Below are 22066 nucleotides of genomic sequence, written 5' to 3'. Positions count from 1 at the left end.
TCTCCCCCTCCCCTCTTATTCGAGAATCGGTGATCGCCCCCCTCCGCTTCGTTAATTGTAACAACGCACGAAAAACGCCGCTCTTCGTGCCCTGTGTAAAATAAAAGGGGGGGGGGGCATAAAATTTATCATTAATACGTAAATATTAAAGTTTATCAATGCACGACTCCGATCGATTACCTTTCGCTCGTTGAAGTTGATTCATCACCGATTTCGTTCGTTTACCAAACGCACACACTTGCGCGCAACCGCGCGTCAGAATATATTTATCATCGCGAAAAACTTTTCAAACAGTTATCATCGATTCAAATTATCGGGATAGGAACTCGTTTCTTATCTTTTCGCATGGAGAAACGGAGAATCGTCTCTCCTCAGCCGGAGGAGAGGTTCTCCACCAGTTTTGATGTCTCAGGGTGCGCCTCGAAACAAAGGAGAGAACGTTGGAGGGATCCGTCCACAATGAAAGTAGTATCTCGATATCCTCGAGAACAACCCGACGAGACCCTCGTTTTCCTCGGATTATTACCACCAGCGACCTTCCTCCTCGCGACACGGTTCGAACAAGGGTTGAGCATCGATTTCACATCCGCCGAAATTGTCTCGTAAGAGGGGAACGCGATTTCAGCCTTGTCGGAAAGAAGAAATCGTAACGCCTCGACCAAATTACGTATATTCGAAATACTTCACCCGGGTGGATGCCACTTTTCCATCCGATCCCATTCCTTACGAGACGAAGACGAATTCCGAAGTGGCGCGAAGGTTTTTATTAATCGGTCGAAAGGTTTTATAAACACCGACGGAGCACCAATTTTTACGTTCCGTTATTCGTAGAGGCCCGATTCCAATTCCCTCTGTCAACCATCGGTTACCCGAACCTCGACGATCAATTCGACGCACGCCCGCGATTTAAAGTTTCACGCGACCCCAGCCCTGTTTTTCCGATCTGGAACAGCGTTTTTTTTCTTTTTTTTTTTGCTCGATCGAAACAAAATCGGTAAAGCTCCGTGGATTTCGCTCGGCGAATACCCTTGTGTCGGGTTTCGTTCCGTTCCGTTTCGTTTCGTTTCGTTTCGCGTTTTTCCCCCGAAAATCAGAATCCCCCGCGTTTAATATCGCGGATATTTACGGAGTTGAAAAGTATAAGGAGGGGGTATATTGGCGAATTATTCAATCCAATTTGGATGAGTTCTCTTCCAAGGGACTAAGGGTAAGGAATCTTTTTTTCTTTCAACCACGGAAGATTGAAGTAGTGGTGGAAGCGTAACGAGTTCATAGGCGAGTGGGAACAAAATGTTATCCACTCAACCGAGTGGTTTTCCCAAACTATAAATATCAGCCCTGTTTGATAGTATTAAGCTCCACGGTAAGGTAATCTATCAACAGATTAGGCAGCTTACCCGCCAAGTAGTTCCTCCTAACAAACGAGTTTCCGTTCGACTTCGAGCCTAGCCATTTTTCTTCCCCCCTACAGTCTCTCCCCTCCCGGAAACAAAAGTTCGCTTATGAGAGTAAAGAAAAGTATCCCCCTCCTCCTCCTCCTCCTTCTCTGGATAAATCGAGCCGGCCAAATAGACTTTTTCCCGTCTAACATCCGGGAACAGGATCCGCACCGTTTCAACTCCGTGTCGAAAATTCGGGGCGAACGTTTCCTCGATCCAGGAGGAGGAGGAGGAGGTAAACTTTCCAAACCTTCCCCTCCCTTCGATAGAGTCGCAAGAGTTGACGCGCGCGCGTGTCTCGATTCGCAACCGCGAATCCTCCTCCACGAAATCGAAGGTTTGCATCCACGTCTCGATTCTGTCGAGGCAACGAGGGTTGCGTCGCGTACGATTTTCAGGTATCGAACATCCGGCCAACCTCGACGTCAAGCTCTATATATATATATATATATATCCGGCGAAGATAATCCAGTGCTAAGCACGCTCGATTCGCAAAGACTTTACCGTTTGCTCGAGGATTTGCTATTTCGCTTGACTTCCTTCTCCCTCCTCCAGCTTCTCTTTCACACACAGACGCACACCTATATAGGTGTTCCAACTATTACCACCGTCCTTGTCCCGAAACTGTAACTCGACGTACTCCAGTTTTCCAGGGGAATCACTGGAAACAATTGTCGAGAGAGAGAGGTAGAGGGATAAGAGGAAGAGTGGAGGATCAACGGCGAGAAAAGGGCGAGAGAAGAACGAAACGTTGAGAAGGGAACTCGCTGCCGCGCGATGATAAGAAAGAATTCGCGGTAGGCAAAACGGAAAAATCCTTTCCAACTATTATTGCTGGGAATAATTTTGCATCTCCTCGAACGGGGAGGAAAGAAATTCTTTATCTCGCGAAAGGAAGGGAGGAGGAAAGAAGGAAGGGAAAAGGGGGAGAAGACGACATCTAGAATTTCGGATCGACCTTTGTTCACGAAGCTTGTAAATTCTTTGGGAACGATAACTTTGGTATGGATAGGAAGCACGACACGTAGAGGTAGTAGCCGATAGAGGCCATCGACCATTCGCTAAACTACAAATCTTTTTAATATACCATCCTATCTGAACACGTTTCTCGCCTGTATTTTTTTTTCCTTTCCTTTTTTTCCCTTTCCTAGGAGATCTAGCTCGTCCCGTGCAAATATTATTCTTCCTCCTATTTTCTTTTAATTCGCGAAATTCCCTCTTCTATTTACAACTCCCGTTCCTATCTTATTGTCCCGCGACTCTTGCGAATTTCTTTTCTGGATACACCAAATTCCACGTCCCCCTCGTTAAATTCTCTCCTCGCCAGAAATTCTATTTAAATTTCTATGATATTCCCTTGAATTGCAAAAATTGCAAAAAAGAAGAAAATACTCTTTCTCCCGGAAAAAAAATTGCTCGACGATACGAGTCGAAAAGTAGGAAAATATTTTCGACTCGATTTTTGAGCTTTTAATAGATCCATCGGGGGGGAGAATTTTAAAGGAAGGAAAGGAAATAAAGGAAGCGCGAAAATGTTAATTAAAATGCGTTTGATGCACGATTCATCATTCGTACATTCGGTGTTAATTTATTTTTGGCCAAGATTACTTTCCCCTCCCCCTCTCCGCTCCGCGATGATAAAAGCGAACTTTTCGACGGTGGAACGATAAAACGAAAGGGGGAAAATGCGATTTCCTCCCCCCCCCCTGGCCGCAGTAGGCTTTTGACCGATCGGGCCGGATTTATAGATTAATAAATCGCACGAGTGCATTCATTACCGGCCGCGGCCTGTCCAAAAATTGCTCCGAGCTGATACTGTTTTCGCGGTGGCTGGTCGGCCGAGGCAGAAAACGAGCATAAAAATGGCGGGGTGCGTGTCTCTCGTCGATTCGTTCCAATTCGGCCGGCTGCCGATTTCACGGGGCGATAGAACGAGAGAAATAGTCGAGGTGGAGGAAAAAAACAGAAACGAGAGAGAAGAGAGATACCAGCTGGCATCGGTCGATCGATTCGATTATATCATCGTTTCATGCGAGCAAAATTTTTCGAAAATAAAAAAAAAAAAAAAAAGGAAAAAGAAGAAAAAATAAATTCGATTTTTTTTTACTACTCGTCGAGCGAAGAAAATTCGATACTTTCCATCGTTTTTTCCTCTCCGCGTTTAATTAATTATTACACGTCAGAGAGAGAGAGAGAGAGAGGAAAAAGGCGTAATAGGTTACTACTACGTACAACGTTAAACATTAAGACGAAACCCTTTTACACACATCTATTCGATTAATAAATTTATACAATACTTGAGTGCATTTTCTGAAAATTTTAAAAGCGGTACAGCGATATTTTTTATTCATATCCCCCTTTTTTTTCCCCTCTTAAAATATGCATTATTAAGCGAGTGGCTGGAAAAAAAAAATGAACATTTGCAGACCTCTCGGCCGAGAGAAGATATTAATCCGTGGATCGGTCCACAATCAAAATTTAAATCGTGGAAATCGTGCTTCTCCCCCCTCCCTACATCTTTCGCGTGGCACGCAGCCTTACACGGTGATGGCGCACAAATTAACCGTGCCAGTCACGCTGATTTCGCGCGCGGAGTACGAGAAAGAGAGACAGAAAGACAGAGAGAGAGAGAGAGAGAGAGAGAAGGAAACAAAGAGCGCTTGCTCGTCCCTCGACGGTCGTTCGATTAAAATGTTGCACGCGTCGGTTATTCGAGGCGGGGATAACTCGAGCGGGGGAGGCAGTGGCGCGGAAAGAGCGAGAAGTCGAGGCTCGCATTCAATCCCCGATACGGATACGTTTCATACGGATCATCGTTTGTCCCGAAAGGAATCCGCCCGTTGGAATAGAAATCTCTTAGCGATATTGGCTTGGCCGATGAATGCGCCACGGTGCGTGGCGCGATCTGAAAGGGCGAAATACAAAGAAGGGGTTGAGCTTCTTGCGCGGCTCGCTCTTTTCGAGCATCCACCTGGACCCCGTCGTATTCATCGTCTTTGCCGGCCAACGACGAACAAGGCGAGGAGAAAGAGAGGGAGAGGGAGAGGGTATTTTCAGCGCCATTTTTCGCGACTTCACAGGGATCCGAACAAACCGTATCGATACGAATTCCTTTTACCCCTCCCTCCTCCTCTTCTTTTCTAATCTCCGTTAACTTTGATAAATACATCCATCCTAAAGTTTCCACAGCCTTGGAAACTTTCGTTTCAAAGGGTACTTTCTTCTCGTCCGACTCGCCACTTCCAATTCGACCTCGAAACAGGCCGCCCCTTTATATATATATATATAAATATATCGCGGATTTCGATTGCTCGACGCGTAGTATTTGATCGAGAACCTCGTATCAAGGCCAAGGGAGCGACGATAAATAATCTCCCTCGCTCGTCCTACACTCTTTCCGCCGCGATCCGGCGGCCGTTCTCTCGCGCAGGATAAACGTTGGTTGGATAAACGGGATCGAGCTTCGACCCTCTGTCACGGCAACGTGACAGGGACGCGTCTCCGTTGTTCGTTCCTACACGCGAATTCTCGTCGCGAATACGTAAGCTCGCTCGCGGTACACGGCGCGAATAAACAAAACCGATATTTCAGGGACGGGGTCGGAAGAATTTCAGGAACGGAACAAACGAAACAGCTCTTTTGTTTCGCCCACGAATTGCTTCCAATCCCGTGGACGATCGTGTCCATGACGCATGGACCGATTACGAGTCGAAGAATTAACATGACAAAGGGTGTGCACCAGGTGGTGGTCGCGCAGAGAGACAGAGTTCGAAACGATTGCCGAATGAAAGATGTTATATCGGGCGGGCGTACGGGCGACGAGAATGAGCGATAAAAGCCGATTGATTTCTCTTAATAGCGGCACGCTAAAAAAACAATAGCCGCGTGACGAATAGTCACGAATTTGTCAACGAGAGAAAAAGCGTCGATCGATCGAATCCTCTCTCTCTCTCTCTCTCTTCTTGCCTCGCAGTTGTAAGAACACGATTCTCTCTAAAACACGCGGTTCGGGTGATTTAAGGCCGCGTATCGAGAGAGAGAGAGAGAGAGAGAGAAAGGAAGAAAAAAATCGGTGGCGCGAAATTAAATCCGAGCCGACCTCGAAAAAGCGAGGTTATTAAAATACCAGGACATCGAGCCGGCTTTTCGAATTCTCTCCCGTCACTCAACTGCACGCCGCCTACTCCTCTTTCCGCCGAGCTGATCCTGAGAGCGCTCCCGCGCTCGCGCGCGCGCTCATCCCGCATTGTCAGTCGCAGCTGACAACGCGAGCGGAACAACGAGCAGATTTGCATGCGATTCCAAGATCTATCACGCCATCCCCCCTCTCCTCCTCCCCATTTTTTTCTCTCTCTCCCCTTCTCCCTCCCCCCGCGTTTTTCCCCGCGCTTCCAGACCCCCGGATTCGATCCCGAGCTGCGCGCGCGGGGGTTAATTTGAGTGGAAATCCCCGTTCCATTGCAGCGCCGTTCCACGCGCGCCGCAACCGCGCCAGACGATGCAATTTTTTCGATGCTCCCGGATGGCCGGCCCGCAACGTTGGAGGGAGAGGGGCGGGAGGAGGGGAGCTTGAACGGAGGGCACGTAGCGAAGTAACGGCCCTCCTCTCTCGAAAGAACCGTAGTATAGCGGCCTATAGCGTATAATTCCTGATATCGCGTAATTGATTATTAGGAATTATATAGGATGGATAGAGAGAGAGGGAGAGAGAGAGAGAGGGAGAGAGGTCGTCATTTTCGCGAAATGGCAAGGGACGGACGTTAACGGACGTTACGGATGTTCGAAAACGGCGAAACTATTCCGCCCGATTGATAAAAAACGAACGAAATTTTTCCCTTAATGTCGACAACGCGGTTGTGTATGTATATAGTTGGTGGGACGCGTCGAAGCCGAGCCCGGGTCTCCACCACCGCCAAACGGGAAACTGGCGTGTGTGAAACGAATGTACCGTGAAATAACAGACTGCGCGAGAAAAAAAAAAAAAAAAATGAAAAAGGAAAAAAAAAAAAGAGCTTTAAAAGAGGGCTTAATTCCATTATTTAACGAAAACATAAACACGGACGCGCGCGCGCGCGCGGACCTACGCGTTTACGCGTGTTATTTCCATCCGCCGTGTGCGCGAAACGGTGTTTGAACAGCTCGCGTAACGCGTGTGTATTCCTATCCACTCGATCCCTGCCCCCGCGCGTGCAGATTTTTTTCCCCCTCCCCCTATTACCAACCACCCCGGAACGGGAACAAAAAAAAAAAAACGCTTGGAAAACAACCGGTTCGGTAATCGATTTCGATTATTTATACCGGCGAGATTACAACGAGGAGGACGGGGAGAGGCACGCATTTCCACTTTGCATTTCGCCCCCCTCTCCCCAAAGATCCCCTCGACGCCGCGTCAATTATTTACACGGCTCGGTGGAAAGACGCGTACGCTGAAAAAAACTATCTCTCTCTATCTTTCTCTTTCTATGGCGCGAGGTTGAAACGAGATAATGCGGTGTGCTTTACATTTCATGGGACCTGGGAATCTTGGCGCCGCCGTATTATTCAACGGCCGCCACCGTAAAAGTCTCGTGCCGCCGACTTTTCTTATTCCGACGCTCGTGGACTATCCGGAAACGCGTCGGTTCACGGGATTAGGTCGACCAGAGACACGAGGGGACAAGGAACGTAACCGAAACTTTTTTTCTGAATTTCTCTGAATTTCGTTTCCTTTTCCTTTCCTTTCCTTTTCTTTCCTTCCTTCCTTCCTTCCATTCTTTTTGCCGCGGTTGTACGGTTGTCCCTTGGACTTGGAGCGAGGAGAAGAAAAAACCGCTAGGCAGCAAAATAAATACAGCCCGCAGTAGTCCGTATTCTTCGCCGAGGCATTGTGGTCGGCGCGACGCGGTAAAATACGACGCTTTTATTATCCCATGAGTTTTAGCATGGCGCAACGCGGCCGGAATAAACTCTCGAGACCGAGGGCGGCGGAGGGGTGAATTTGGGAGGAGGAGAGTAAAACCATTGCAGCTTGGACTAAACCAGACCGGAGGATCTTCGGATCTCGTATCTCCTATTTATCACGCAAACTTTTCTTCATTTTTTACCATCCAGCCGACGGGAAGGGGCACGTATACCGATGCGTTTGTATCCGCGGTATCGAAGTCGCCACCCCCTCCCTCGACACTCGAGAGCGAAAAATCGTTGGAAATATGTTTTATCCATACGTTACGTTCATCCATACGTACGCGTCATCAACTTTGCTGATCCAACCTCGATTCGAGCAAGAATTCCTTTCTCCCCGAGCAGAGGTGGTCGGCTTTCTGGATTCTTTTGCGATTGGGAGAAGGAAAGGGTGAGAGATGGATCGCGCGAAAAAAGGAAGAGTTCGGGTTCAGCTTCGGCATTGGAAAGAAAGTGGTCGGTAATGAGCGAGGATACGGGCGAAAAATTATCTCGGCTTAATTGCTCGCGCGCTCGTTTTTTCGTTATTAGCCGGGGTTCTAAGGTGGTGAGAGAGAGAGAGAGAGAGAGGAGGGGAGATCGCTTCGTGGCTTCGAGCACGAACGACAATTGGAAGGGAAACGAGAGAGTGGGGGGGAAGGGAGAGAAGGCTGCCTTTGCTCCCACACGTAGGCTGATCGAGTGGAAATTTATTCGACGATTAAACGTTTGATCGGCGGACCAACCGGTGGTGGTATACGCAATTCCATTAGAACAGAGCTGTGCACGGTTGATTTCTAACGCGACCCCCCCCGGAATAAACTGATTCATACGATTACCCCGTAGTCGCGTTATTCCATTACACCGGGTTCAATTATTTATGATCAAGGATCGATACATCGCGAGAAATACCGCGGTTTGACGAGAACGCGATTATACGCCTATTTCTATTTATTTATATGTCGCAACACGAAAATACAAACGTAAACCGGTCGTTGCGGTCGAATATACGAGCGGCTCTCCTTCTTTCTCGTCGAGAGAAAAAGAGAGAGAGAGAGAGAGAGAGAGAGAGAATAAAAGAAGAACTACGAAAGACTACTACTTCTTACGCTGTCGAGGGGTTATCGTGGAAAGTGCGGAGGGAGGGCGAATAAATCGGCGCGTTATCGGCGCGCACACCGTCGATAGAGGTGGGGGGAGGGGGTTATCGGCTGCACCCTGAGCGCGCAACGTTCACGAAAGGGGCGGCCGCGCGATAACGATGCAACAGATTCCCATCGATGATGGCAGAAGTACGTACTACGTAATCGGGGTCGGTTCGGTGAGCACACCAGCCTCGCAGCTGATCGACCCGCAACTACGATGTTCCGGAGATTACCGGATACTCAATTAAGGGATTCGGTATCATAGAATTCGAGAGCTTCGGATTAAGGACGCTTATCGCGGGAGTAACTTTGGATTATAGACCGTCGTGCGAGAGAGCCGCGGAATCCTATCTGCTCGGCCCACGATTCGCGAAAATATGCCCGCCTACCATTTTCCAATTATACATTTATTTCATCCTCTCATTTTCAGTTTGGATAAAAAATCTTTAAATCTTTGGGAAATGGATGGTACGAAGAGGAGAAGAGAAAAGAAGAAAGGGAAGTAAAGTAGTGGACCGGTGTCGATGATTATTTATTACGCTAGCCATCGTTAGCGTAATTAGTAATATCTGATTAACTAAACCGGAATGGAATCGGATTAAATGAAATCGGAACGCGAATCGCGGTAGCTCGTAAATCAGCTTATCCAGCTGCAACTTGTCCTTTATTCATCGTATTTGAGCTTATTTGCAGTTACACTCTACATTTACCGTCTATTGCGCCGATAAATATCGTATCATTATCGTTCCCATTAACCGGCCTACCAGCGCGATATTACCGATGATCAATTTGAAATCCGTGCAAATCGCCTACTACTCGAAATCACTCTTTCGTAACTTCGGTATATATACATATATATATAAATGAATATACGAGCGCAGCCCGATGCTCTTCAATTTCCGTGAAATTGAACACGAGCTCCTTTGATTTACGCGTCGCGCGGCGAAGAAACACCTCCGATTGCGAGCGCGATCCAATTGCGCGGCGAACGCGAAAACTGCTGTTTATCCTTCGTTTGATTCCATAGAAAAAAAAAAAAAAAAAAAAAAAAAANAAAAAAAAAAAAAAAAAAAAAAGGAAAAAAAGAAACGAAAGGGGGAAAAACGCGGAATAATATCACGGCTCACCGATCATCGTAGACGAAACCCGCTTGCAGGGTGTTGCAATAGAGGGCCGTGGCGACGAGGGCGCAGGCTACGGCTAGGATATCCATGTCACATCGTGGCGAGGACGGTGGCGACGGCAGCGATGTCGACGGTAGTAGCGGCCTCTTAACTTGTTGCACGTCCGCGGGCCTTCCTCCTCCGCCTCCACCTCCACAGCCCCTCCTTCTCCACCTCCTGGCTCCGCCGGCTCGCCGTACGGCGGTCGAGACGTCCGCCGGACGGTCCAGCGACCGCCGCTCTGACGCCTGCCCGGATGTGTCTCGCCCGGGACGAATGTCGGTGACACGTCGCGAGAAGGGAGCCAGCGATCAAGCACCAGCACCAGCCTCGCGGTCGGTTCCTTCCTCCAACCGGCCCTTCCTCTCCCACCGGCCCACCGCCGACTCGTGATCCGTGACGTCAAACGGTCCACGGAGCCTGGACATCCGGGGAACGCGAACACGCGGAGGGATCGCCGTCGTCCCGCGCGCGGACCTCCCTTCCCTCTTCCACCGCGGCACTCTCCTTTTATTAACTCCCCCGGCGATCAAGCACAAACTCCATTCACCGATTCCTTCCACCCCCTTCCACTCGCGCTTCAACACTGCGCCAATTCCAACACTTGCCGAAAACCTCGAGTCGAGTCGAGTCGAAGGGAAGGAAAATCTACCGATCTTTCTCTCTCGCGACCGATCTCTACCTCTCCCGAGAGAAAGAGAGAGAGAGAGACAGAGAGAAAGTGAAACGTCGTCGTGCGTGGAAAAGGGGAAACACACGCGTTCCTTCCTCCGCGCGCGACCGAGCCGAATCGAGAGGAGGAGAAGGAGGTGGAGGAGGAGGAGGAGGAGGAGGAGGAGGAGGAAGAGCAGCAGCGAAGGTGCAGTGGTCAAGGCGCAGCGGATCGGTCGCGTCTCGAAACCGGCCGACCGTTTATCCTCGAGCGACGATACGCCAACGAAACGTTTGTTCCGGGAAACGATGGACTCGCGACGCGGCGCATGTTCCGAATGCGGAACGCCAACTGTCGCGCGCCCCCCGAGGACGAGAGCTTTATACGAGCGGGAGACGGGCATCGATCGGACGGGCGCTTGCGCTTGCCCGCTTCTCCGGCTCTTCTCCTCCTCCTCCTCCTCCTCCTCCTCCTCCACCTCCACCTCTTGCCTCCTCCGATATGCTTCCTGGTCCTTCTTCGCCTCTCTCTCTCTCTCTCTCCTTTCCTCTCCTCTCCTCTCCTCTCCTCTCCTCTCGGCGCGCTTTCGAGCGAGCTTGCCTTCCTCCCCTACCTCGCCAACGACCGGCCGCGAGTGCGATTCCGACCACGATCGCGACCACGACCGCGGCCAAACGGACTGGATTAACCGCAAACCCCGAAGACTACGGGTGACCGATCGCCACCCCTTTCGAGAACGCGTGCAACTCTTGGATCCCGCCACGTGGATCCTCTTTCCATCCTCGTGAGCCGATCGAGAGTTATCCTGTGAGAGTGATAATAATAAGCAGGGGGGTATGTTTCACCGTGGTGAGCGGGGGAATGTGTGAAGGGAGGAAGAGGCGAAGGATAATGGAGGAGGGGGAGAGGACAACAGGTGTTAAAAGGAAGGGATTCGAAGATTTCTTCTCGCGGCGAGTCAAGAGGATCGTAGCAGGGTTGTTCCTTCTCCCTCCCGACAACCGCTCTCGGCGTTCTCGTTTCAATGCTCCAATTGCCACGATTAATCGCTATAGCGGATAATTAATTGCGCGCAAGGGGCTGCGTGAAGCGTATATTCGTCACGAGTATTGTTTCAACAGTGTGGCAGTTGGTGCAGCCGGTGATGCTACGCTTAGTCGCGATTGTGTGCATATATATCTCCATCTGCTCCGCGGATATATTCTCGCGGAATTTTCGATTAACCAAACGGACGTGTCGTCAATGTATCGCGTTTGTCGAGAGAGAAAGAGAGAGAGAGAGAGAGAACGCGTCGCTTGGTTCAGAAATGTACGTAACAAAAAACGCGATATAATTTCATATCGCCTCCCTTCTTTCCCTTCTTCTCCGTGAAATTTTCATCGCGCTTCATGCGCGATCCGTTCCGCCACGCGTATCCGTTGTTCCCCTTTCAGCTTTTAATAAATAACCCGGGGACAAATTAACGTTAAACACGAGCGTCGAATCGATCTACGATTAATATTAAACGGGTGTCGACGAGGCGAAGGGGAGAGGGAAAAAAAAGAAGAAGAAAGGGAGAGAGGGGGGAAAAAAAAACGCAATCACGACGGAACCTCTAATCAGCCCGCCGCCAATCTCTCAGCTACTTAACCGCCTCTCCACGTCGCGTAAAGCGCCACGGCCGGAGTCGATCGAAAATCGGCAGAGGAGGGGGGAGCGGCCCGGAACGAAGCACGAGTAAACAATTCCGCGCACGAAATGGCCACCGCCGGACGATTATATACGGGGAAGGGAAGGGTCGGAGTCCATGAGGCGACGTATATTACGCTGCACACGTGCACACCATTCGAACAACCGCCCAACGAAACGACCTTCTTCGTCCACCTTCTTCCGTTCCTCGTCCCCGTCCGCTCGCCCAGGGGATGAAACTGAGAAGAGAGATGTAACTCGAGCGAGTCTCCGCCGCGATACCGTACGCGAAGTTCGCGATTTCTAGAATAACGCGTTCGAATCGCATCGCGTCCACACCCGAACCCTGTTTCCCTTGTAATCGGCACTCGTTCGATCGCGACGATCAATTACGTAATAACGATAGTCGTAGCGATCCTAGTGCAGAAAGGGAGAAAGAGAAAGAAAGAAACGTTTCTCGGGTTGAAAGAAAAGAGAGAGATAGAGAGAGAGAGAGAGAGAAAAAAATACCACCTTCCGGTGGCCGTAATGTAAACGTGCGGCGAGCGTGCGGACGTGTGCAGGGGCAAGGCATACCCTGTTATTTGTCCCACGCGGCGGGCAGATTAAGATAATGGGCTAATGCGGGCCCACCGCGCGCGCCACGTTGTACCCGGCGACCGATGGTGGCAGCTGGACATCGCCGTGTCGGCGCGGGGGGAGGGGGGAGAGGAGTAGAGATACGATGACCGGCGGCCACGCGATCCTCCCGGACAAGCTCCCGGTTATAACGCGCCTCGTTGCGAATTATCGTGCGAAGTGATCAACGGGCATGCGCACTCGAGTCCCGAAGGCGCCCTCGAATCGAAGCCAACTTCTCGCTCCGCGGAGCGAGAAGCGTTGCACACCTGCGTTGTTACACGCCACGAGGACGTATATGTGTGTATATACATATATATATATTCGTATCAAGGATCCGCTCGTTTCTTTCGCGCTCACTACTCCACGATTTCGAAACGCACGTCGATATCGTTTTCACCGTTGTCGAGCATTCGTTTCGGAGGCAAGAAGAGAGAAGGGAAGAGAGAGAGAGAGAGAGAGAGAGAGAGAGAGATGAACGAGCGGTTTTTCTTCTCCGTTCGAGCGTTCGATTCGAACGAGAAAGTAGGTGGCGGTGGCGAGAGATGACGAAGTTTAAAGGACAGGAAGGTTTTTGCCGAGGCCACCGGGCGGCTCGAGTTCACGAGATGAAACCCGCCCTCGAGAGTTTCACGCCTCTAACGACTGGCTTAAAAACTGTTAGAGGTACAAAAAGCTTTTTTCCCCGGCCAGTTCTCGGATTTAGATTAAAAAACTTAACGAAAGGGAAGGGAAAAAAAAACACACACGTACACACAGAGACACACACGTATACATACATACACACTTTTGTCTCTCGCTCTTGGTTATTAAAATTGTACGTAGCCGCCCGTACGAATCATCCGTTTCTTTCGATTCCTTCTTTCTTCCTCCTTTCTCCTCGAAAGGGAAAACCGCCAGGGAAGAAAAAAAAAAAAAAAAGAAAGAAAGAACACGCGTTTCCACTTAGAGGAAGGAAAGATTGACACGAGTCACCTCCCCTCCCTCGCTACTTTTACACGCCACGCAACTTTGTTTCCGGTTCACGGCGATAATATCGATATGATGGCGCGAGACGAGTCAAGAACGAATCTCTCCGTCGTTGGAAATTGAACGTCATCGCGATTTCATTCGAAGGAAATTAATTCTGATGCGGGGAGGAGGGAGGTGTTTGCACGCGTTGGAATATCTAGGTTACGCTCGAACTATCAGAGGGGGGGGAAAATAATAGTGGGAGGGAGGAAAAAGAAGAAGAGAAACGGGCTTTCTCGATGGATCTGACGGGCTTGACGACCGTAAAATCCTACCTGTTACCTCTTCTTCGTTCCGCACACGTTCTTCTCAGATTTTCGGGCTCGGATCGGCCGCGCGAAATATCGTAAACGCGGGAAATTGGTAACGGTTTTGGATTCCATTCGGCTCGAAGGAATCGGTACCCCTCGAATCGTGGGATCGTGTTTCGAGAGGGGATCGTTTCCGCTTCCGGAGGAATTAACGAATTTTCGTCGGACAGAACGCGGGTAACGAAACGCGAATTGCTCGAATTAGAAACAATTTTTCGATGATCGACGAATCACGGGGGTGGTGATCCGTGGAAAATGGTAGGCGGGGGACGCGTACACACGGAACGACATTCGGATATGCCGTCGCGTCGGGATAGGAGANAAAAAAAAAAAAAAAAAAAAAAAAAAAACAAGAGACAGAGAGAAATACGGGGAATCCAAGCGCGTCGAAATACAATTTGACGAAGCGAATTTCACCGAACAATAGAAAAACCGTGATTTCTGAATAAAATTCTATAACGCGTTTGATATAACGCGGACAACCTCGTAAATATTATTTCGATCGCGGCCTTCCAGATAAATACCCGTCTTTGAGCGAACGATCGGATCGAGGCTTTCGGGAAATCCCCCTCTCTCTCTCTCTCTCTCTCTCTCTCTCCATATATATCTCTTCCCCGATTGATGCCATTATATAGGTATCCGCGTTTTAATCGGCGAATTGGTATGGACGGGAAAGGGGTATGGAGGGAAGGGAGGGAAAAATAAAAATTGGTCGATAACAGGTATCAACGATAGTGATTATCGATCGACACGCGCATTTTCGACGCGTTGTCGCGAAACGGCTCGTTCCACGTAACTCGTTCGCTATCGAAAACTGGCGCGTTACCGCGTTGCCGAGATTTTTCCGATATCCGTGCCGCGGGCTCCGCGGAGCGGCGCGGAAAATTCAACGCCATTATTCGAGCACGCTGTTCCCGGAACGAGCACACGACCGTGCGTTCGTCGGCTGGCCTCGGCGTCCCCTGTTGTGTACACGCTCGGACGCCGTTGTAACTACAGGCCGAATGTTGTTAACAACTGGTATCGAGAGTAGGTTCAACACGGCGCGGTGAAATCTACGAGGCACGGCGCCGCAACAGCGCCGCCGCATCCGAATCGAGACGATCCCAAACTCGATTCAACCCCTTTTCGAAAAATGGACGCTCCAAATATAAAGATACGTGTACGCGTATCTTTTTACTTTCCCCTCCTCCTGTCTTCAATCGTAGATCTCAAATCCACGTGGGGCGAGATATCGACGTGGTATTATCGTCAGGGAGTCTTATAGTGGTCTTCGCTATTTCCAAAGAGGCTCGATGACACGAAAAAAATTTTCAAAAAACGAAACTCCTGATCCTCGAGATCGCGCGATATATCAACCACGGAAGAGCGGATCATGCAATTAACTTTCGCGTGTTTCGAAAATGACGGAACGACAACGGGGCAACAACAGGTCTTCTTTTCGGCGAGTTAATAATTCGATCGACTCGTTGAAACGCGCGATACCGCTCTATCGTCGAACAACAACAATAACGACGAATTTGTTAGGGAGAATCAACGTGGATAATATCGGTTAATTGGGCGATAATTAAGTAATAATTTATTGGCACGGAGCCCGGGCGGATCCGATCGACGCGATACGTGAGATTGGACGAACGGTAAAATCTGGCCAATTGACAGCCAACTAAATTTTGCCCAATTAGAGGATATATATATATAACACATTACTTTTCGATCACGAGCAGTTTCGTTTATTATTATTAATTCGGCGGGAATTATTGAAAAGGCCGGCGGCGCCGCGATTCATCCGATTCCTCGTCGGCCGCCGGCCGAGTAACCGAATAGCGAAGGAGGCCGACCAAGAACAATGGTAAGAAGTGGGACGCGAACAATAAAGTGCGAATCAAAGGGGTTATTTGCGGAGACCTATTTTCGCCTATGACTGGATGGATTTTTTTCCTCCCCTCCCCTTTTCTTTCTCTCCTTTTTCCCCTTCTCTTCTCTTCCCTTCTCTTTTCTTTTCTTTCCCCCTTTTTTTCCTCGAATTTCGAACCGATAAAAGGGAGGCTACGCGCCACTTATCGATCCACGACTTTGTGCGGCCGGGGAACACAACACATGGATTAAATATTTCCACTCTTGCACGACCGATTATTAAGCAATGCGGGGCAAAAGCGGAAATCGATGAGGCCAGGAGATTTCGATTTCCACGGATCGGAAGGAGGAGGCGGGCGCTTCGGCCCTTCGACGGTTTGTCAAATCCTGTTGAAAAATCGTCGAAATATCGAGGTCGTTAATAAAGATTAAATCTTAACGAGGTGGGGTAATGTACTTTTTCTAAACGACGAGTCGGAAAGATCCGGCTGAAGAGAAGGGCTAATCCATCCACGATACCTTCGAAAATTCATCGAGTTATCAAAGGACTGTATCCTGTGGCCAGCAAAACCGGCTTCATTACCGGCGAAAAGGTTAATTAATTTCCCGGCGAAATTTAATTAATTGAACGAGCGAAAATTTATTTCCTGTATCCAGCCGCCACGAACATCCGCCAATGTTCGCTATTTCGACGATATTGCGTCCGTCGATTAGCGATTCGGTTTCAGCGGCCGATCGTGTTCCGCAATTTCGTTTCGAAATACGAAAAAAGAAAGAAAGAAAGAAAGAAAGAAAGGAAAGAAAAACTGCTCCTCCTCCCCCCCCAAAACCGATCGCGTTTGTTCGAAAAGTTTTCCAATTATATAACGAGAGAGGATCCATCCATCCATCCATCCCTCCCTGCACGACCACTTTCTCCAACACGCGATAACTGTAAAAGCGATTCTTCGGCCGGTAATCGGAAAATTCTACAAGGCAATTCTACGCTCCGTTCTCAGTCGGCCGCTTCACGTTGCTGGCTTCACAACAGCCGGTCCGTCGTTCCGAAAACTCGTCGACCGGGCAAGTGGTACTCGAAAGGGGAAACTGTGGGCCTTGGCGCGTTCGCCGCCGCGCATCGACCGCCGTGTGTCTCCCTCCTCTCGAGTATCCGAGTATTCGAGGCCGTGTGCACGCGGAGAAAGAGGAAGAGAAAGGGGCGAAAGTAAGAAGAGGGGATGGCTCGGTTTCCATCGAGGCGGAGGTATTGTTCGCCGGCCGACGGCGGATAACCGGAGCAAAGGGTGATAGGGCAGGGTTGGGTTGGGTTCTCGCGAGAGAAGGTGGCCGATTAAACCATTCCCTCCTCCCTCCCCAGCTCTACCCCTTCCTCCTGCCTTCCTTTGTCCTATCTACGAGCGGCAAAGTTTCGGCCATCCGCGAGAAGACTGGTTGTCTTCGTGTATGTCTTTGTCGTTCGGCCGAGCGTAACAAAGTTGGATGCAAAATGTGTCCGCCAAAGGAAAACCGTCTGTTAATGGATGGGGGAGGAAGAACCGGCTTTCTTCTCGCCTTGTACACAGCTCCATTCTTCCCGGTGTACCGGGCCAAAAGCGACTACTAATACGACGGGCGCAAAAGTTGGAGGAGGAAGGCGGAGAATGGGGGGTGGTTCGAACGAAAAACCTCTCGAAGACAATTCCCCCTCTGAGCCACGCGCCGCGGTCAACAGACCCCAGTTCTCGTTTCATTAAATTTCTAAGACAACGCTGGCAAATTAACAGCAGGCTTCCTGCTCTTCTCGAGGAAGGGAGTTTAAACGAATAATACCGTAAAAAGAAGGAGAGAAAGGAAAATTATTCCCTCGTTTCGCCGTGCGAAAAGGAAAGGAAAAAAAGGGAAGAGGGAAATGTTCAAGCACTCCCCTACGCGTGTGTGCGGTCGCTCTCTAATTAAACAATTTATTTGGAAAGCGAGAAATATTGCGTAATAAACGTAACAAATTCCACTGAACAAACACGGCGTGTTATTACTTACGTATTCCCGAAGCGAAACGAGGGACGAGGGACGAAGGAAAGGATGGACTTGTAAGGGCTGGGGTGAACGTGCAAGGAGAACGGGGAGGGGGTGAGAAACGGTGACAAGAGATGGGGATGGACTTGTTGAGCACCATCTGTCGTTGTGTCTCCACCTTTCCGTCCCTGTCGTAAAAAGTCATATCTTCCGTGCTCTCTAACGTTTCCCCCCGTGAAACAATGACGCGGATAAAATACTCGTTTCGCGCTAAAGAAAAAAAAGAATGTAAACCAACAACAGCAGCTGACGCTCGTTTCAGCTCGTGAAAAATTCCATCCATTCCTGCATTCGATAACCACACCCTATATTCCAACTTCTCTCGGTCGTCCAACGAGTTCCAATGGGCCACCACAAAAATAAAGGAACGCGTAACAAAAACAGGATTTTATAGGCGAGGAACGCAGACGATTTTCTTCGATTGACTTGCTCCCTCCTCGTCGAGGAGAATCTTCGTAGCTTTGCACGGTACGATTAACACGGATAATATAGATGGCGATCTGGAGCTGGCTTTGGGAACACGAGTTCCGTGGGCGAACACGAGCAGCGTGGAAAATTGAAATTGTTTCATTCTCGTGGATTTCGGGAAACGGGCGGGGAGAAGGGTACCGTCGTTCGGATTTCACTGAAATTCTATCGACCTAGCGAGAGAGAGAGAGAGAGAGAGGGGGATTCGTCATAAAGTTAGACGAACGATATCCTGTTTCTGGTGGAGAAACGCGCTTAGAAAATTCGATACCTCCCTCCTTCCGCCGCAGCCATTTCTTAGGCGCGACGTGGCCCGATAATGGCGCACGTGTAACGTCTATCGCTCTGTCCTCTATACACGCTCCAGATAGTCCGGCCGAGCCGCCACGTTACGCGTCGTGCACGCCTCGGGCCTCGTCGAGTTACCCGTAAGCGGCGGATGTCATTTCAATCCGCTACTATTCGATTACGCCGACTCACCTTACCCTCGCCTCGCTCGTTAACCAGTTGCGCTCGCTCTCCTTTCCGTATCTCCACGTGCAACGCGAGCAACATCCGAGTATCGCGTGTGCGCATCGCGTTCCACGACGCGGACGCGGAAAAGTAGACCGTGACGGATCGTGCATTCCATCGCCGTGAGACAATAATAACGCGAACGGGAGCCTCTCCTTCTTCGAGCTTAATTTAAACGAACGTTTGGAATTCGCGAATTGGACGCGACGATTCGAGGGGGCCGAGTGTAGCGGAATCCGAACTCGATGGATCGATGGAGCAATCGAACCGTATACACGGCCGCCCATCGAATTTCCACGAAATTCGTTACGCCGAGAAATATTCTCTCGTGGTCGGTGACGAAAGAGTTGGCGAGGAAAATGTTTTCGAGATCGTTCCCCGCGTTTTCTATCGTATCGAACGATGAAGAAAAGAGAGAGAGAGAGATTCTATGATTCTATCGGGAAAATTCGCACGCAACGAGAGAATTATCCGACGGAGAGAGAGAGAGAGAGAGAGAGAGAGTTGTTGGGCTGAACTCGACGGACAGTTGTAAACGTCACGCGGTAAATTGGAGAGGGGGGAGGAAAAAAAGTAAATCTGCCGGTGAAATTCGAATCGAAATCATCACGCCCTCCCTCGAAATTTCAAGCGTAATTAACAATTATGTAAATGTTTCCCTTTCCATCGCATTTGCCACGTGTCCATCCGTATAACTGACATCGACGCGGAGGGGATGGAAACTGCGTCTATTTATCCCTTTAACGTCCTCCCTTCCCTCTTTCTCTGTCCCTCTCCCTACTTCCACCAATGAGTACGTGTCAGGGACCGTGAGATCCTTCGCCCCATTAGCGTCCACGCATACCGATCCCCAAGATCGAGTGGCGCAACACTCGGAGCCACTCGGCGCAAATGAGGCTGTCGTGTCTGGATAATGCCGAGCTTCGAATATTCGCGATGCGTCATTCGTTGCGTGTCCTCCACCGAGCGAGATATAAGCGCGCTCGGTTGACGCGAGTCGAGGGTTTCTAACTGAGAGGACGACGAGTTCTTTCGAAACAACTCACTGTTTCGAAACGACGATATTGCTACTTTTCTCGACTCCCCCAGCGTATGGTACTTCTCAGATTCTTAGATTGCAATTGTAGGGGAGAAACAGGGGATGAAGAGATATCGGCGTCGACGAGATTTTACATCGGCCGTTTCCAGTCCGGAATCGAACACGAGTTCGAGTAACGTTCCGTAACGTGCCCCTTACAACCCTGCCTATTCCTCATCCCCCTTCCCATGCGCGTGGAACGCGATTCTTCGATCGTACGCGGCTAACGTATCCGATCCACGTACCGCGTACGTGCCGCGTCCCAACCCACCTTCTTCTTGTCTCCTCCCCCCGATTTTTGCCCCTTTGTCCCTTTCAGGCGAGTATCGGGCAAGTTTCGAGTCATTGGCCACCGTTGGCCGGAATACAGAAGCGGAGGGGAGGAGGGGGCGATGACATCTCGAGCAGCCGGCGCGTGAAAAATCGGCGGTTCCCTTTATCACGAGTTACGCAGATCTCTCGGGTTTGGAACGACGGTCCTGCGACGGTTCCCCCTCGATATATGTGGGGATGCCACGAATACGTCGAATACCTCGAACACGGATAATTCGAGTTCGCGCATTGGGAGGGAATACCGTCCTCCTGTTAATACTTACGTACTTACGTTTCTACGATTATTTCGTTGTAACAAAGCTCGTCGTGTTAAATTCTCGCACTTTGTCCTCTCTCTTTCTATATTTCCGCTCCGAAGACGTTCTAATTTCCTCGCAACACCTCGCCTTCGAAACACGATCTGTCCGCTCTCGCATAAGCGCGGCGAATAACGAGATTGACTTTCTGCGACTCTCGAGTATAATAATAAAACTGTTATTGTTTCCATCGATAATCCTTCGTTTACGTTAGATCTAGTAGACTAATTGAAAAGAGATAATAATAAAGCTGTTATTGTTTCCATCGATAATCCTTTACGTTAGATCTAGTGGACCAATTGAAAAGAGAGATAGAGATAGAGAGAGAAAACAAAATGGAGAATGTAAAACGGAGGGTAATAAGGATGGTTGAATGACCATATAATAAAGCTGTTATTGTTTCCATCGGTAATCCTATACGTTCTAGTAGTAGACTAATTGTAAAAAGAGATAGAGAGAGAAAAGAAAATGGAGAACGCAATGTAGAACGGTGGTAGATCGGTCGGATGGCCGTTAATAATATTAATCGCATTACGGAGGTGACAAGGCAACTTCGTAATAGGTCCATTATGGGGCGAGGCATCGGGGTAATTGGGCCGAACGATATCGGGTACACGGACTTTTGGCATGCGGTGAGGCACGACCAGTTTGGTAATCCAGTAGTAGTAGGCCTACGGTCCGCTTGCATCTGCGGTTTCCTCTCCCCTCCCTTCCCCCATTATCCGACGGATAGGCAACGGATAGGCAAAGGCGTCCACACGTCGCTCCGCTGCCGCCACGAAACCCCACGAGAATCGTAGTCTCCCTCCCCTGTATTAACGACACGCCGCGCCACGGCGACGAGCGATAGGGCGTAAGCCGTGAAATATTGAAATGGGATTTTTCCGTCCCTCGAGAGGGGGGACTCGACCACAGCCGCCCACCGCGTTACGCGGAAAATGGGAATATAATGCGATTGGACGAAGCTGGTCGAACCTAGGAGGAAATTTCGCTGTTCGCTTATCGCCGTCCGCCATATCGCTGGCCGTATTAGATCCTATATATATATATATATAGATAGGAAATCGAACGATTCCTTTTCCTTCTTCCCCTGGAACCAACCATCGCACTGCTTTCATCAAACGCGTGGCGGATTTATTTAAGTTTCGGGAGATACGTTTGCAGGGGAGGGAGAAGGATAAGAAACTTTGCTCCTCGGACGAAAGAAGAGGAGGAATTAGAGAGTTACAGGAATATATATATATATATATTTCGGATGGAGAGTTTGATTTATTTACCGCTTATCCGTACGAAGGAGAGGAAAGTTTGGTAGCCGCGGTGGTCGGGTATTTCCGGGGATTATTATTCCGAGGGGAAGTTATCGAGGTGGATAATTGGCGGGCATGCGGAGGGGGCCCAGAAGAAAGGAAACCGCTCTCGCTCTCGATCGACCCAAAACATTCTCGGCCGAATACCGTCCCCGACCATGGAAACAAACCGCGCACGTGTAATTCGTAATTGCGGTCGGCGGTCGCGGGTCGCAGGCTCCGCGGCCGGGGAATAATTC

The 22066-nt window shown here is 49.7% G+C and overlaps 1 protein-coding gene across 2 annotated transcripts in view; it reads right to left on the bottom strand.

The window, feature by feature from the left end:
- Positions 1 to 10758, bottom strand: part of LOC122719727 (protein O-mannosyl-transferase TMTC2) — a 130033-nt gene extending 119275 nt beyond the window's left edge. For both annotated transcript variants that reach the window (XM_043945800.1, XM_043945802.1), the window contains exon 1: positions 9631 to 10758. In XM_043945800.1, coding sequence (XP_043801735.1) covers positions 9631 to 9716 — 86 coding nt within the window. In that variant the 5' untranslated portion in view covers positions 9717 to 10758. The remainder of the gene's footprint in view (positions 1 to 9630) is intronic.
- Positions 10759 to 22066: the final 11308 nt, after the last annotated feature.

Source organism: Apis laboriosa, unplaced genomic scaffold (assembly GCF_014066325.1).
Source record: "Apis laboriosa isolate Shangri-la unplaced genomic scaffold, ASM1406632v1 scaffold9_cov152, whole genome shotgun sequence".
In the NCBI taxonomy this organism is placed as follows: domain Eukaryota; kingdom Metazoa; phylum Arthropoda; class Insecta; order Hymenoptera; family Apidae; genus Apis; species Apis laboriosa.
Note: the sequence above shows the minus strand (reverse complement) of the source record. Positions and strands in the feature narration are given on the sequence as shown.